General features: G+C 38.4%; 1 protein-coding gene across 1 annotated transcript in view; it reads right to left on the reverse strand.

Moving 5' to 3' along the window:
* Window positions 1-506: 506 nt before the first annotated feature.
* LOC104244182 (zinc finger BED domain-containing protein RICESLEEPER 2-like) overlaps window positions 507-17,079 on the reverse strand; it is a 29,951-nt gene continuing 13,378 nt past the window's right edge. The window contains exons 2-5 of the mRNA XM_070156826.1: window positions 3,376-3,484; window positions 2,599-2,673; window positions 857-1,812; window positions 507-782 (exon numbers count right to left, since the gene is read on the reverse strand). Of these exons, the coding sequence (XP_070012927.1) occupies window positions 893-1,812; window positions 2,599-2,673; window positions 3,376-3,484 (1,104 nt within the window). The 3' untranslated portion in view covers window positions 507-782; window positions 857-892. The remainder of the gene's footprint in view (window positions 783-856; window positions 1,813-2,598; window positions 2,674-3,375; window positions 3,485-17,079) is intronic.

Genomic DNA, 17,079 nt, shown 5'->3' on the forward strand with positions numbered 1-17,079 from the left:
ATGAATAATTGAATAGCTCCCCTTCCCTGCACTCAGCTTCTGTAATTCTTTTTTTTTTGTTGTCATTTTTAATGTATGTTTTATAAATATTTAGTTGAGAAAAACTTAAATAAAGTAACATGGATAGTGATGACTAGTTATGTGGATTTATGAACCATGGAAATATGTCTTTGTTGAACGCCATACATATTTCAGTTGTGCTGTTCTTTGAATATTTTGTCTATCTTTATAATGCAGCAACCAGGAGGAATAGACAAAGAAAAAAGAATTTCTGGCACAACCAGCAGCTTAAAGAGATACTGTAGAAGTTTTCAGTCCATGTACACATAACACATCTTTATCAAGAAGGTCAATGGAGTTCATCAGTTCAAGTCTTTTCAGAAGGATTAGTATTGATAAAAATAAGCCACATATCTGCTTAGTGAATTCTAAGATAAAATCACACTATTTATTAAGTTTAATGAAAAAGTAGATAACTAGATCAACAAACTATTTTTGTGACCAAGTTAAAAGAAACACAAATGCAGACACCAACTTAGCAAATGGAAAACGAACATCTTAATAAAGTAGATACACAAACCAGTCACAGCAGAAATAATACTAAATGATAACTCTGATTAGTCTGTTATAACAAAGCAAAAATTAAAATATTGGGATCTTCTTCTTCATCGGAAATAATGCATCTTCGACTTCCTTCAGTTATCAAGCAACTGAAACATATGGATCTTCTTCTTCATCAAGCATCGTCGGACATGAAACTCTATCAATGCTTGAACATGAACCTAAAAAAAAACTATAATAGTATAAGAAATTGAATACTATTATTAACATAGTAAATCGTAAAAATGTTACTTACCATTTATCTCGTTCCATAAATAAGTGCGAGCACACATCAACGCCCCAAAGTAGTAGGATGAAGTTTACTACGATGCGGGCTAATCAATCTCCCACTAGTGCTAAAGGCCGATTCTGAAGCAACGGTAGACGTAGGAATGGCTAAGAGGTCAGGAGCTATCTTTTGCAAAGTAGGAAATTTTAATCCGTTTGTCTTCCACCAACTTAAACTGTCAAATGATGGCGTACGAGGTAGCACACCTTCTTCTAAATATGACTCCAACTCCGATCTTGAGTCCATATTCGCGCTACTCGAAGCGACAAATCTATCGAAACTAGACAGTCGATCACCCTCAACAACACCATCAACTTCATTAGAACTAGATGCTTGAAATGACTCATGTAAAGCAACCACTCTGCTCGTATACTCTTGAAAGAGATCAAAACAATGGTTTCGAACTTCTTGAATTTTATGTAAAGTTTCTTCACCATAAATTTGTGCAAGGTAGAACTCAACCAACTTCATCTTAAATCTCGGATCAAAGATAGTAGCTACCCCCATCAAAATATGCATATCATCCCAATATTTTTTAAATTTCAACAACATTGATGATGCCGTAGAGCTAATCAAGGGATTTAAACTTTTCATCCAAGCTTCCAATTCTAGCTTAATATCACAAACTTTTGAAAAGTATTGAGTTGAAGTTGGATATTGACTCCCTGAGAATTGTTCATTGATATGGTGAAACAGCTGCAACGTTTCACAAACTTCATGTGCTGCACTCCATTGCCCTTCAGTTGGAAAATAACGATAATTGGTGTCAGTTAAACTCAACTTTGTGAACACCTCTTTGTAATCTAGGGCTGTTCTCAACATAAGATATGTTGAGTTCCAACGAGTAGGGCAATCATACTCCAACTTTTTAGTACAGGAAATATGTAGCAACCGTGCAGCTTCTTCGAACCTTTCAATTCTGCCTGAAGATGTTATCCAATATAAGACACTGTTACGGACATTACTAATACCATCTTCTATCACCTTTAGTCTTTATTGCACAATCAAATTTAAGATGTGTGCGGCACAACGCACATGCAACATTCGACCCATCTACAATAAATCCCTCTTACAATGTTTCTCATCTAACAAAACTTTCATCATAGCATTGTTTGTACTAGAATTATCAACTGTAATTGTTGATATTCTTCTTTCAAGATTCCACTCTAACAGGCAATTAAGCAACACACTACACAAAGTATCCTTATCATGTGGAGCAGGAACATAAATAAATCTAAGAATATGGCTTTGAAGCCTCCATGAATCATCAATAAAATGTGTCGTAATAGCCATGAACCCTTTTTTTGTATTGTTTGAAGTCCACAAATCAGTTGTTATTGCAATTTTACTTGTGAGTTTTTCCAACAACTTAGAAGTTTTTGATTTTAAATTGTCAAAAATCTTCAAAATATCATTCTTGATTGTGTTCCTAGACACTATTTTAAACAATGGCTGAAGACTAGCAACAAACTTCCTAAATCCAACATGATCGACAATCGACAAAGGGTATTCATGCAAAATGATGGCATGAGCAAGTTCCCTACGTGAAATATCTTGATCAAAACAATGTTGTTGGCTACCATCATCACCCCCCAAACCACCCCCGTCTTCTAAGTTACTTGTCTTTTTACGACATCTACGAATATGATCCCATAAAGATGATGTCCCACATTTTCTTGTTGATTTGATGCGAGTGTTACAATACTTACAAACACCAAAGCGAGCACCATCAAGCTTCACCACTTTGTAATGTTTCCATGCATCAGAACTAAGTTTTCTTTTACCTGTTTCATCAACAACTTCCATATTAACTTCATCAGATTGCATAAGCCCTCGACTCTCAAACTCAATAGGAATTGTACTTGAAGATGAACACATTGGATTTTGTTCGCCTTGAGACTCCATACTTTTCTACAAAAATAAAGATAAAAGCAAGAGATGAAGTTGGTATTGGCTAACAAAGTATTTGCTTTGAGACTCAACTTGACCTGGCACACCTTGCCAATTCTAGTTTAGTGTTGTGATATTGTCTTTAAACTAAAAGCAAGCTAGAGAAAAAGTGATAAAAAATCTTTAACATTATCTTATGATTCTTATAAAGAAATTTATTTTATTCTGTACACCAAAGAGTTTAGGAACCAAAGACTGCAGCTATAACTAACAGTTAAAAGTCCTAAAAAAACCTGATCATATATCGTACAACACCGAATTAAGGAACCAAAGAATTTAACTACCTTAACACTAAAAGAACTTGATAGGGTCAACAAAATCAGTGAATAAATTATTCACCTTTCTTATGAATCCAAAACCTAAGTACTGCTAGTAACAGAAACTCTTGGGCTTGGAAATCCCATGTTACAGAAATTCAAAGTTTGTAAAAGGAATTCAAAGTTTAACAGAAATAAGTCTCGAATTTGTCCAAAAACCATCAAAAAATGGGCAAGTCTGCCATGGCTACAAAAGGCAGATGACTTACTGTAACTTACAGTCTGTAAGAGAGTCGGTGAGGGCTGACGGAAGGCTGATGGGAGGCACTCCGGCGACGGCCGACGGGCTGAGTGCGCTGTGGCCTGGGCGTGACAGCGTGAGTCGTGACTGTATTTAGGTTTTAGTTCAAGATTTAGGATCTGGTATGCTGGTACCGTTTTAGACTTTAGTTCAAGATTTTGGTTTTAAAAAATCTGCGACCCGCGACCCGCACTGCCCCACGTTAATTTTTTTAAAAAAATTAGGCCTCGCCCCGCAAATGCTGAAAACCGCCCCGCCCCATTTGCCATCCCTATTCTTTTCTTTGTTTTCATTCATTTTAAATTCTTCAAAATTAATCCCAATTAAGTTCTAACTTAATATAATTTGAAGAATTAAACTTAATTGTCTACTTCTAACGTTTAATTAACTTAAAACTAATGCAATTACTAATTTAAAACTAATAAACAATAATGTAAAATGGCCAATATGGTTATGATTTTTTTGTTTAATAATGCGATTAAATCATATAATTTTATTCTAAATACAATTAAAATCTAAAATGCTTATTCAATGCAACATTGAACCTTTTTTGATGTTTTTCTATGATTTTAAGGTATTAAATATGCAACTAAATGCAAAACCAAATAAAGAAAAACTCCTAAAATTCATTAAAATTATTTTTGGTCTATTTTTAGAAGTAATTTTCATGCGGGGCAAAAATTAGGTGCTCACAACTGCCCCTCTTTGCTCGGAAACATGACGTATTTCCGGGTAAAGATGATGTGAGAAATTATGAATAATTTTTGCCCTTATGATACTCTATGGGAAGCATTCTTTTAAAGAGTCTGACCGAACCTTGCTTCGGAGGTTGCCTACATATCCTTGGCTATAAAGGAATCAGGTCAGTGTAGTTCTGAAAGTTTTGGTAATTGAGACTACTAAATAGTTGTGATTTCACTGCTGTTGCTACTATTACTGCTTGCTGAGCTCCTTATTGCACCAAAATTAAAATGAAAAGGAACTAAACAAGCCTATCAACTATGAGTTACAATGTTCTTATCTCTAAGTCTTCTGAAACTTGATCTTGAGTCTTGGCTGATTACTAGCACAGACTCTGATCTGAACCTTGATGCTTGCTAGCTGCAGGTACTAGTTCATTCTTCTTTGTGTTTTTCGGATCAAGACGGGAAATGCACAGATTGTGGATTCAGTCATATTTTGACCAGTCCACATCTTTTCTCCGCTTCTGCACTTTGAATTCAATTGTTTTTCGTTTCTTTTCTCTATTTTGGATTGCGACTTTTTATGGTCATCTCGAACCCTGTGTTTCGAGGTATAACATGCTCAGGCACCAAAAACAAACGAACGAAAGGAATTTTTTCTGCCCCAGTTTTCACTAGGAAAATTTCGTGAGTTATTTTTAACAAAACTCTATACTAATTAATTATTGAAAGCAAATAAAAGGACATGACTGGTGTATCCTGAGAAAACGGAGACTAGAGAGTGGAGACCGTATGTCTAAAATGAAAGCAACTAGGGAGTGGAGACCCTATATTGGAAAAGCGACTAGGGAGTGGAGACCCTACGTCTAAAATAAAATCAACTAGGGAGTGGAGATCCTATGTTAGAGAAGCGACTAGGGAGTGGAGACCCTATGTCTAAAACAAAATCAACTAAGGATTGGAGGCCCTATGTTAGAAAAGCGACTAGGGAGTGGAGATCCTCTGTCTAAAACAAAATCAACTAGGGATTGAAGACCCTATGTTGGGAAAGCAACTAGGGAGTGGAGACCTTAAGTATAAACTAAAAACGTAAACTACGGAATGGCGACCCTATGTCTAAAAATCAATAAACTAGGGAGTGGAGACCCTATGTTGGAAAAACGACTAGGGAGTGGAGACCCAAGGTCTAAAACAAAATCAATTAGGGAGTGGAGACATTATTTCTAAAATAAAAGTGACTAGGGAGTGGAGACACTATGTTGGAAAAACGACTAGGGAGTGGAGACCCTATGTCTAACACAAATTCAACTAGGGATTGGAGACCCTATGTTGGTAAAGCTACTAGGCAGTAGAGATCCTATATCTAAAATAAAAATGCAGACTAGGGAATGGAGACCCTATGTCTAAAAATCAATCAACTAGGGAGTGGAGACCCTATGTCTAAAATAAAATCTACTAGGGATTGGAGACCTTATGTTGGAAAAGCGACTAGGGAGTGGAGACCCTATGTCTAAAACAAAATCAACTAGGGATTGAAAACCATATGTTGCGAAAGCGACTAGGGAGTGGAGACCCTATGTCTAAAAATCAATCAACTAGGGAGTGGAGACCCTATGTTGAAAAATCGATTAGGGAGTGGAGAATCTAGGTCTAAAACAAAATCAACTAGGCAGTGGAGACCCTATGTCTAAAACAAAAGCGGTTAGGGGGTGGAAACACTATTTTGGAAAAGCAACTAGGGATTGGAGGCCCTATGTCTAAAACAAAAACAACTAGGCATTAGAGATCCTATGTTGGGAAAACTACTAGGGAGTTGAGATCTTATGTCTAAAATAAAATTGCAGACTAGAGAATGGAGACCCTATGTCTAAAAATCAATTAACTAGGGAGTGGAGATCCTTTGTTGAAAAAGCGACTAGGGAGGGGAGACCCTATGTCTAAAAACAAAATCAACTAGGGAGTGGAGACCCTATGTTGGAAAAGAGACTATGGAGTGGAGACCCTATGTCTAAAAATCATCAACTAGGGAGTGGAGACCCTATGTTGGAAAAGAGACTAGGGAGTGGGGATCCTATGTCTAAAATATTATCAACTAGGGAGTGGAGACCCTATGTTGGAAAATGATCAATTAGGGAGTGGAGACTCTATGTTTGAAATTTTTGGGGTTCCATGGTTTTTGCACGATTGCTCAACTATTAATAATTGACCTAATTATCTGATTTATTACATATTTAAAACCTATTGTGTATTTTAACCTTTTAAACCACTTTTAATTATTTTAAACAATTATGAAATTTATTTAAACAAGTCGCGATATCACACACTCATTTTTGTACATCTTGCGAATCGCATCATGTGAAATGCACCCGCGATTTACAACATGTTGATTTTAATTATTATTTGAAATTATAGTTGAGTGACGTGAAATGCTCAGTCAAATTGGAATTATTAATCGTGACCATGCCACGGGAATCATACCCATAGTCACGATGTTTGTTATTAATCGCGCCTAAAGCAACTAGCACATTTGAATTATTTTTCTAGCCTTTGAGATTGTTGTGATGCCAAATTTATGAACAAGATATTATTGGGCGGAAGATCATACTATTTTGTATACGATTTTGACAGAAATTATTTGAGGAATACATGAATCCCAAGTTCGCCGGTGAATTTTCGGCTATACACAATCAATCTATAGTATAATGTTGATGAGATACAACCAATCAATATTTCTCTTAAAATATCATTTGTTTTTATTGGAAAGACAAATGCTGCACGCAAACAGAACCTAAACACTTACTAAGCAACGACCAACGTTTAAATAATTATGCCTACACTAGTCATAACAGGATAATCACCGAATCATAATTTATTTTTATTTTTTTTAAAAAAATCTCCAAACCATAATCTCGTGAAACAAAGAAATAACCAGATTCAGAAATCTAAGCTCAATAAAATGCACTAAAATATCATGCCATCAAACAATTACACAATTCATCAACTGGCATATTGAGAAAGGTATAAGAAATGGACCTCAATATAGCCGAAAATTGATTGTTTCACTGTTTTGAACTCAAAAATATGATGAACCGCGGACGGGAGCATGAATCGGCGCCGAAAAGCTCGAAACCAAAACGACATCACTCAAACTCCGTCGGATTCCATGATTTCCAAATAGAAAATCAAAAAAGGAGCTAAAATCTTAAAAGACATGAACAAAACATTTTCTTTGAAACTTATTTTTATCCCAAATTTCCAAAAGAAAAACAGCAGTACCGCCCCCCTTACTTTTATTGTGCGTGTTCTCTCTTTTCCCTAGCTCTCCGATGCTTGTTTAACAATGCCTCCAACTAAACAGGTTTCCAAATTTTCATCAAATGAAAATTTCATTTGGCAGCTAAGTTAGAGATTCAAAGCTTCATCTAGGGTCAATGGTGAATACTGGGGAAAGTGAAGCAGAAATGGCGTTTGGGTTCTTCAAGGGTGGTGCGGCTGTCTCTTAGCTTAGGGATTTGCCGTTTTCACTTTCTCTAGGCTCTTTTGAATTAGGTTAGCTTTGTGTTATATTGGGGTTTATATTTGGGCGTAAGAATTGACATGTGCCGGTAGATTGGGGGAGAACAGATGACTAAGATTAAATCTTGCATTTAAGTGGAGAGTGGGCTAATGGGTTGGGAATAATGGGCCTTTATCTTGTTGGGCTTAAATATGGCGGGAAGACTAAAATAATACTCCCTCCATTTCAATTTATGTCAACCCATTTGATTCGGCACGGAGTTTAAGAAAAGAGAGAAGTCTTTTAATCTTGTGGTGTAAAATGAGGCACATATATTTTATGTGACTATAAATCATTGTGTAAAGGTAAATTGTTTCCAAATAAAGAAAGGGATCATTCTTTTTGGCAAGGACTAAAAAGAAAATAGGTTCACATAAATTGAAATGGAGGGAGTATAATGTACTTATAAAAATATAAAAATCACTCTTAATTAATTAAAATAAACTACTAAAATAAAACTAACTATTAAAATTGAAACATTTTTTTTGTATTTTCTTTTAATTTTTAAATACTAAAACAATAAAATTAAACTAATAAAATGGTAATAAAAATGAATTAAAAATCTATAATAACGCAAGTAAATATTTAAAATACTAAAACTAACTTAAAAATTGTGTGGGTCAAAAATTACGTGCTTACAGGTTCGGAGAGAAGGCCATGGATTGCCAAGGTGGAGTGAGGAGGCGTTTAGACTGAGTCAGATTAGGATTGGGCTTGAGTATTAGGTTGGTTTTAATTTAGGAAATAGCCATTTCAGGTTTAATTGTGGAATTGCAATTATAGCCTTTTTAGCCTTTAACCTTGTAGAATTAATTTAATTGACTTAATTAATTTCAGCAAAAATGTCGTACAAATTATAATCATCAAATACAATACTAATTACTGTAATTACTTAATTAATTATTAAATATCTTGTTTTTCTTTTTGTAACACTAATTTCGGATTTATTTTGAAATAGTAGGCTATTTTTCTAAAAATAAGAAACGACCTTATTAAATTAATTACAAATATATATAGCGAATATAAAAGTTATTTTAATAGTTTTAAAAATAGTAAGAGTAATATATTTATAATTATACAATACTAAATTATCAATTTAACACCATTAGTTACTTAATTTATAAAAAATAGGTATTATTAAAAATTAGTATAAATAAATAAATTTTTAAAAGGAAGGTCAAAATTGGTCCTCAACAACTGCCTTTTTGATCGGAGATAATAAAAGAGTTTTCGGGCAAAGAAATCGAACCAAAACCAATTTTGTCTAGACTTTAGGCATACATTGCAGGAATGACATATTGATTTAAGAAAGATTATGAGTTGTAGAGTTAGGGATGGAGTTAAGGAAGACTTCGGGGACTTTTGGAAAAATTGGGGCCGAATTCTCGCTTTGAATAGCTTACATACCTTGGGCTTAACGAGGATCAAGCCTCGTGTAGTTCTGGAATGATGATTTGGAGATGGCGATGCTTGCAGGAATTGACTTAGTATCGTATTATGATGATACTGCAAGACAAAAGATTATGGTACCCATGACATCTCTGAATTGATGTTTGATTTGAAAGATTTGATGAATTAGAGTTCCACTTATCTTATTTGAGTTTGAGTTTGGATCCTTGGCTCGCTTATGAGTTTGTTGTCCCTCATAGCGTTGTAGCTTGGTTTGGTGCTTAGAAGAAGTTCCAAGTCGTGATATTTTGGTCCTACAAAAAACAAAAACAAACACATACCCATGTATCATAAGGCAGATAAGTTAAGCTGTAATGTAAAAGATGCAGGAATGATGATGCCTAGCTACCGACTGGCCATTATTTGGGATCGGGGCAATGATTATCAGAGCATTAAGTCTCCTCACGTTGGGTGTATCCCCGCGCGATAGGAGTAGTTGACTTATAATGTAGAATGTATCTCTGTTTTATGATGGGAGTATCTCCATGCAATGGGAGTAGTTGACTTGAAATGTAAAATATCTCTGCACGATGGGAGTAGTTTCTTTGAAATGTAAAGTATCTCCGCACGATGAGAGTTTCTGACTTGAAAATGTAAAATGCATGTAAGCTGCATGAGCAAAACGTCACAAAATTCGATATAAAATAAAGAAATAAGGAGCATACCCAAGAGACACTCATGACTACAAAACTAATTGCGGCCGTCAATCGACATAATGTATGGCGGGTTTGGACGGTTCGTAAATCAATTGACAAAGTTGACGATGAGATTTGTGACTATCTACTTGTAATCTTCGATATGGTAGAGTGACGGTTTGAAATGCACTGGTTGGAGAAGCGGACAATTTGCTATATATAGGGCTTTGATTGGCAAAGCCGACGACTCGATTTGTACAAGGCACTTCGGTTGATTGAGCAGATGGTTTGCTATATACGTAGCTCTGGTTGGCGGGGTCGACAACTCAATATATACAAGGTTCTCCACTTGGTTGAGTAGGCGATTTTCTATTTACAATATGCTCCGATAATATCGGAGGTCTGGTTCCATAATACCTACAAAAAATGTGGGAGTTAGTCTTTAGTCATATGAGGAAATAAATTAAATAATGAAAGAGAGATAAGAGTCATGAGAGAGTAGAGGGTCCGTTATTGCTCTGAGCGTGCCCCAGTATTTTTCGTATCCTGTTGATCCTGCGTTTAGAGAAATATTCTTAGTTGGGAGGTGTTGGTTTGTGTTGACCGTAGTCCTTGCCTTGCCCTAGTCTGGTGAGATTATACCACAAAGTTCAGTAGGTGGAATGATAGTTTTTCATAAAACATTTTAAAAATTGTCCATTTTTTATGGCAAGTGCCATTGTTCCGGATTACGACATGTTTAGAAATTCCCTTAGACACAAACGTTGTTTTAGGAAGACTCTGTTCGATTGATGTCGATTCTTGGGGATGACCTTGATGACGTAGCTTTTTGCTGTTGCGATGTCACGACCCCAGTTTGCCCTCCGTGAACTATCATGATGGCACCTAGTCTCTACGACTAGGTAAGCCTAACAATTTGTGAAAAAGGGAAACAACAGATAAAAACTAATAGAAACTGCGGATAAACATAATGAAAATATTTAAGATATCGCTCGGCATATACAAATACACACTCTCAACTAAAAAGATCTCCCAAAACCTGCAATCTCATGAAATCACAAGCTATGGATACTACATAGTCGGCATATACAAATACACACTCTCAACTCAAAATATCTCCCAAAACCTGTAATCTCATGAAATCACAAGCTATGGATACTACATAATGCTCTAACTCTAGAATGTCTAAATCAAAGTAAATACAGAAGGGCTATAACTACAAGAGATAATGGAGAGGGACTCCTCGATTTGTGGATGCGGATGATATACCTCGAAGTCTCTGAAGAATCGCCTCGCCTCAATGATGGTAGGGCTGAGCTGAAGAACCTGGATCTGCACATGAAAAACATACGCAGGAAGGGCATGAGTACACAATAACGGTATCCAATAAGTGCCAAGCCTAACCTCAGTCGGGTAGTGACGAGGAAAGTCAGGGCCCTACTGATTATAGATGAAAAATAAGGTAAAACAGTATAGAATACGACAATATAAATAAAGTGCTAACACTCTATAATGAATAAAAACACAGAAAGAATCTAACTTAGCACACAAAAATAGCAACAGGGGATCTCCTAGGATATCGTCCCGTAGTCCCAAACGTAAATGTGCAAGGGAAACTACCCGAATACCAAATCTGTAGTCCTAAAGTAAATATCCAGTACAGGGTATCTATTGATTGTTGTATCGTAGTCCTAATTATAAATGCGCAGGGGGATCTACCGGAATACCGATCCGTAGTCCGAAAGTAAACAAGTAGGGGGATCTCCCGGAATATCGTCCCGTTGTCCCAAAGTAAACACAGTAGCAACACGAAGAATATTTAATTCAATCCAAGTTCATACAAGGTAAAACATGTATTTCTAACCTAGCATGCTGCACAAAATTGAAATAAAGCAGTTTGAACAAGTAAAGCAATTAAGTCACTTAGACATGCTTCCCTAAACTAACAGTAGGCTTAAATTGCAAGCAATGTACAACAAGGAAGAAAAACACAATTATAGTTACTTAATGAAAATAAGATTTTCAACAATTAGCACATGTACGCACTCGTCACCTCACGTACAAGGCATTTCATATATCAACAATACCAAATCCTAAGGGGAGTTCCCCCACACAAGGTTAGACAAGCCACTTACCTCGAACCAACTCAAACAACTCGAAATCACGTTCTTGCCATGAGTACCCGACTCCAAATGGCTCAAATCTATCCAACAATTACATAATGTAAATATAACTTCAAGTAACTAATTCCACTAATTAATTCGAATCTAACACACGAAATTTAGAAAATTTCCCAAAACGTCCCCCGGGGTCATGTCTCGGAATCGGGTAAAAGTTAGGGATTATGAACCACCATTCACTCATGAGTTCATTCGGGCCAAAGTTACTCCAATCCGATACAAAAATCTTGATCAAAACCCCAAAATTAGTCCTAAGAAGTTTTCCAAATTTTCCCCAATTTCTCACCCCAAATCCGAAATTAGGTGATGAATTCATGTTTAGATTAATGGGTTATAAGCAAAAAGGAGTTAAGAATCATTACTCGTAAACTCCCTCCAAAAATCTTTCCAAAATTCGTCTCCTACCGAGATCCCAATTCAATTTTGTGATATGAACTCAAAACCCTCGATTTTGAACTTTATGTTTTTCACAGACGCGGCCTTAATCGCGATCGCGGAAGCTCCCACGCGATCATGAAGAGCAACTTTGCTGGCTCCCAGATTTACCCTACGCGAACGCGATAATCCCTACACGAATGCGATAATCCCTATGTAAATGCGATGCTTGCACTGCTCATCTCTACGCGATAGCGAAGAGAAACTCCCACTGCACAGCTACCTCACTTCTTCCTATTCGCGGACGCGGCGTAGCCCACACGTTCGTGATTCAACTTCCACCAATACTACACATTCACATTCCTTGTCTCGGGATCGTATAGAACAAAATTCCCTCTGCCTCATTTAACCCTTCGCAATCGCGAGCCTCCTCACGCGATCACCATGAAGGAAAGTCCGCAATAGAAAACCAGAAAAATCTGATCCTTCTCCAAATCCAAAAATGGTCCGCTGAGCATCCGAAACACACCCGAGGCCCCCGGGACCTCAACCAAACACACCAACCAATCCTAAAACATCATACGAACTTAGTCCAACCCCCAAATCACATCAAACAACACTAAAACCACGAATCACCCTCCAATCCAAACCTAAAGAACATGAAATTTCAAGAATCCTACAACCGATGTCGAAACCAACCAAACCAAGTCCGATTGACCCCAAATTTTGCACACAAGTCACATTCAACACTACAGAGCTATTCCAACTTTCAAAATCATATTCCGACCACGATATTAAAATCTTACTATTGCTCCGGAAATTTCAAAAATTCAACTTTTGGCATTTCAAGCCTAAATAAGCTACGAACCTCCAAATTACAATCCGAACACGCCCTTAAGGCCGAAATCACCCAACGGAGTTAACGGAATTGAAGGAATTCCATTCTGAGGCCGTCTTCTCACTTCTCCGACTACGGTCCAAATTCTAAAGCTTAAACTCTCTTTTAGGGACTAAGTGTCCCAATACACTCCGAAACTTAAAACAAATCATCCCGGCAAATCAAAATAGCATAAACAAACACGGGGAAAGATGTTAATAGGGGATCGAGGAATAATTCTTAAAACGACCGGCCGGGTCATTACATCCTTCCCCTTTTAAAACATTCGTTCGTCCTCAACGAGCATAGAGACTTACCTGAAGTGGTAAAAAAATGAGGGTAACGACTGCGCTGATCCTGCTCGGTCTCCCAGGTCGCCTCTTCGACCGGCTGACCCCGCCACTAAACCTTCACTGATGCAATGTTCTTTGACCTCAACTTCCGAATCTTCATGTACAATATTGCCACTGGATCCTCAACATAAGATAGATCCTTGTCCAATTGGACTGAACGGAAATCCCATAAGTGTGATGGATCATTGTGATACTTCCGGAGCATTGAAACATGAAATACCAGATGAACTCCTGCCAAGATGGGAGGTAAGGCAAGCTCTTAAGCAACCTCCCCAACACGTCTCAATATCTCAAAAGGACCAATACACCTCGAACTCAACTTCCCTTTCTTCCCAAATCTCATAACGCCCTTCATAGGCGAAACCCGAAGTAAGACCCGCTCTCCAACCATATAGGAAACATCATGAACCTTCCGATCCGCGTAACTCTTTTATCTGGACTAGGCTGTATGGACTCTATCCTGAATCACCTTAACCTTCTCTAAAGCATCCTGAACCAAGTCTGTTCCCAATAATCTAGCCTCACCTGGCTCAAACCAACCCACCGAGGATCTATATCGCCTACCATATAAAGCCTCATACGGCCATTTGAATGTTAGACTGATAATTGTTGTTGTAGGCAAACTTCGCTAGTGGGAAGAACTGATCCAAAGAGCCTCCATACTCCATCACACACGCATGGAGCATATCCTCAAGAATATGAATAGTGCACTCGGACTGTCCGTCCGTCTGGGGTGTGAAATGTTGTGCTCAATTCCACCCAAGTACCTAACTCATGTTGTACGTCCCTCCAAAACCATGATGTGATCTGAGTACCTCTGTATGAAATGATGGAAACTGGAATACCATGTAGGCAAACAATCTCCCAGATATAAATCTCCGCCAACCGCTCAGAAGAATAGGTAGTACACACAGGAATGAAGTGCACAGACTTGGTCACCCAATCCACAATAACCCAAATGGCATCAAACTTCTTCAAAGTCTGTGGGAGTCCAACTACGAAGTCCATGGTCATCCGTTCCCACTTCCACTCCGGAATCTCTATTTGCTAAAGCAACCCACCCGGTCCCTGGTGCTCATACCTCACCCGCTGACAATTGAGGCACCGCGATACAAACCCGACTATATCTTTCTTCATCCTCTTCCACTAATAGTGCTGCCTCAAATCCTGGTACATCGTTGCGGCACCCGGATGGATGGAATACCGCGAACTATGGGCCTCTTCTAGAATCAACTCACGAAACACATCAATATTAGGTACACATACCCGACCCTGCATCCTCAATAACCCATAATCACAAATAGTCATATCTCTAGCATCACCATGCAGGACCTTGTCCTTGAGGACAAGCAAATGAGAGTCATCATACTAACACTCCTTGATACAATCAAATAAGGAAGACCTAGAAACCAGCAAGCTATAACCCGACTGGGCTCCGAAAGGTCCAATATCACAAACTGGCTGGCTAAGGCCTGAACAACCATCGCCATGGGCCTCTTCGCTGCTGGTAAATAAGCCAAACTCCCCAAACTCTCTACCTGGCGGCTCAAAGTATCGACCACCACATTGGCCTTGATCGGGTGATACAATATAGTGAGAGCATAGTCTTTCAGCAGATCTAACCACCTCCTCTAGCAAAAATTACGATCCTTTTGCTTGAACAGATGTTGCAAACTTCGGTGATCGGTATAGATCTCACAAGGAACACCGGACAAATAATGATGCCAGATCTTCAGTGCTTGGACAATAGAAGCTAACTCGAGATCATAGACAGGATAATTCTTCTCATGTACCTTCAACTGTTTGGATGCATAGGCAATCACCCTACCGTCCTACATCAATATCGCTCCAAGGCCAATCCTCGAGGCATCACAATAGACAGTCTAAGACCCTGAACATGTAGGCAATATCAAAACTGGGGCTGTAGTCAAAGCTGTCTTGAGCTTCTGGAAGCTTGCCTCACACTCTTCCGTCCACTGGAACGGAGCACCCTTCTGGGTCAGCCTGGTCATAAGTGCATCAATATATGAAAACCCCTCAATAAATTGATGGTAATAACCCGCCAAGCTAAGAAAACTACGGATCTCTGTAGCTGAGGATGGTCTGGGCCAACTCTGCACTGCTTCTACTTTCTTCGGATTCACTTGTATACCCTCACTCGATACCACGTGACCCAAGAATGCCACAGAATCCAACCAAAACTCACATTTTGAGAACTTTGCTTATAACTTCCTTTCCCTCAAAGTCTGAAGCACTGTCCTTAGGTGCTGCTCATGATCCTCCCGACTCCGGGAGTATACTAGAATATCATCAATAAAGACAATGACGAACAAGTCAAGATATGTCCAGAACACACTGTGCATCAAATGTATAAAGGCGGATGGGGCATTGGGCAGCCCAAACGACATAACAAGGAACTCGTAATGACCATACAGAGTCCTAAACGCAGTCTTCGGGATATCCGGCTCTCGAATCTTCAATTAATGGTAACCTGAATGCAAGTCAATCTTAGAAAGCACTCGTGCACCCAGTAACTGGTCAAACAGATCATCAATACGACACAAAGGATACCGGTTCTTTAATGTAACTTTGTTCAACTGACGATAATCAATGCATATACGCATAGAACCATCCTTTTTCTTCACAAATAAGATATGAGCACCCTAAGGTGATACACTGGCCCGAATGAAACCCTTATCAAGCAATTTTTGTAGTTGATCCTTAAACTCTTTCAACTTAGAAGGGACCATACGATACGAAAGAATGGCAATGGGTTGAGTGACCGGTAACAGATCAATGCCAAAATCAATATCTCTATCGGGCGGCATGCCCTGAAGGTCAGCTGGAAATACAATAGGGAAGTCCCATACTACTGGTACTGAACTGACTGTAGGGGTATCAATACTAACATCTCTCACGTAGGCCAAATACGCGTCATACCCCTTCTTAACCATTATCTTAATGAAAGAAACAACTCTACTGTGAGTGTGATCTAAAGTACTACTCCACTCTACTCGCGGTACACCTGGCATAGCCAACGTCACGGTTTTGGTGTGACAATCAAGAATAGCATAATGGGGCAACAACCAGTCCATGCCCAAGATAATATCAAAATCAACCATGTTGATCAATAATAAATTGGCTCTGGTCTCAAAACCATTAATAGCAACCAAACACGACCGATAAATGCGGTCCACAATAAGAGAATCCCCCACATGAGTAGAAACATAAACAGAGGAACTCAACGAATCTCGAGGTACGCCTAAATGTAGGGCAAGATAAGAGGACACATAAGAATAAGTGGAGCTTGGATTGAATAGAATCGATGCATCTCTATGACAAACAAGGACAATACTTGTGATGACAGAATCGGAGGCGACAACCTCGGTACAGGCAGGAAGGGCATAATATCTTGCATGGCCTCCCCCTCTAGGGTGACCTCTACTACCCTGACCTCCATCTCTTGCTGGCTGAGTAGGTGGGGTAGCAACTAGTGCTGGAACCATAGTCTCGGAACTCTGCGGGGCACGTTGTGGCTAAGAAGTTTGTGGAGGTCCACCCCTCCTATTTTTGG

This window comes from Nicotiana sylvestris, chromosome 9 (assembly GCF_000393655.2).
Source record: "Nicotiana sylvestris chromosome 9, ASM39365v2, whole genome shotgun sequence".
In the NCBI taxonomy this organism is placed as follows: Eukaryota; Viridiplantae; Streptophyta; class Magnoliopsida; order Solanales; family Solanaceae; genus Nicotiana; species Nicotiana sylvestris.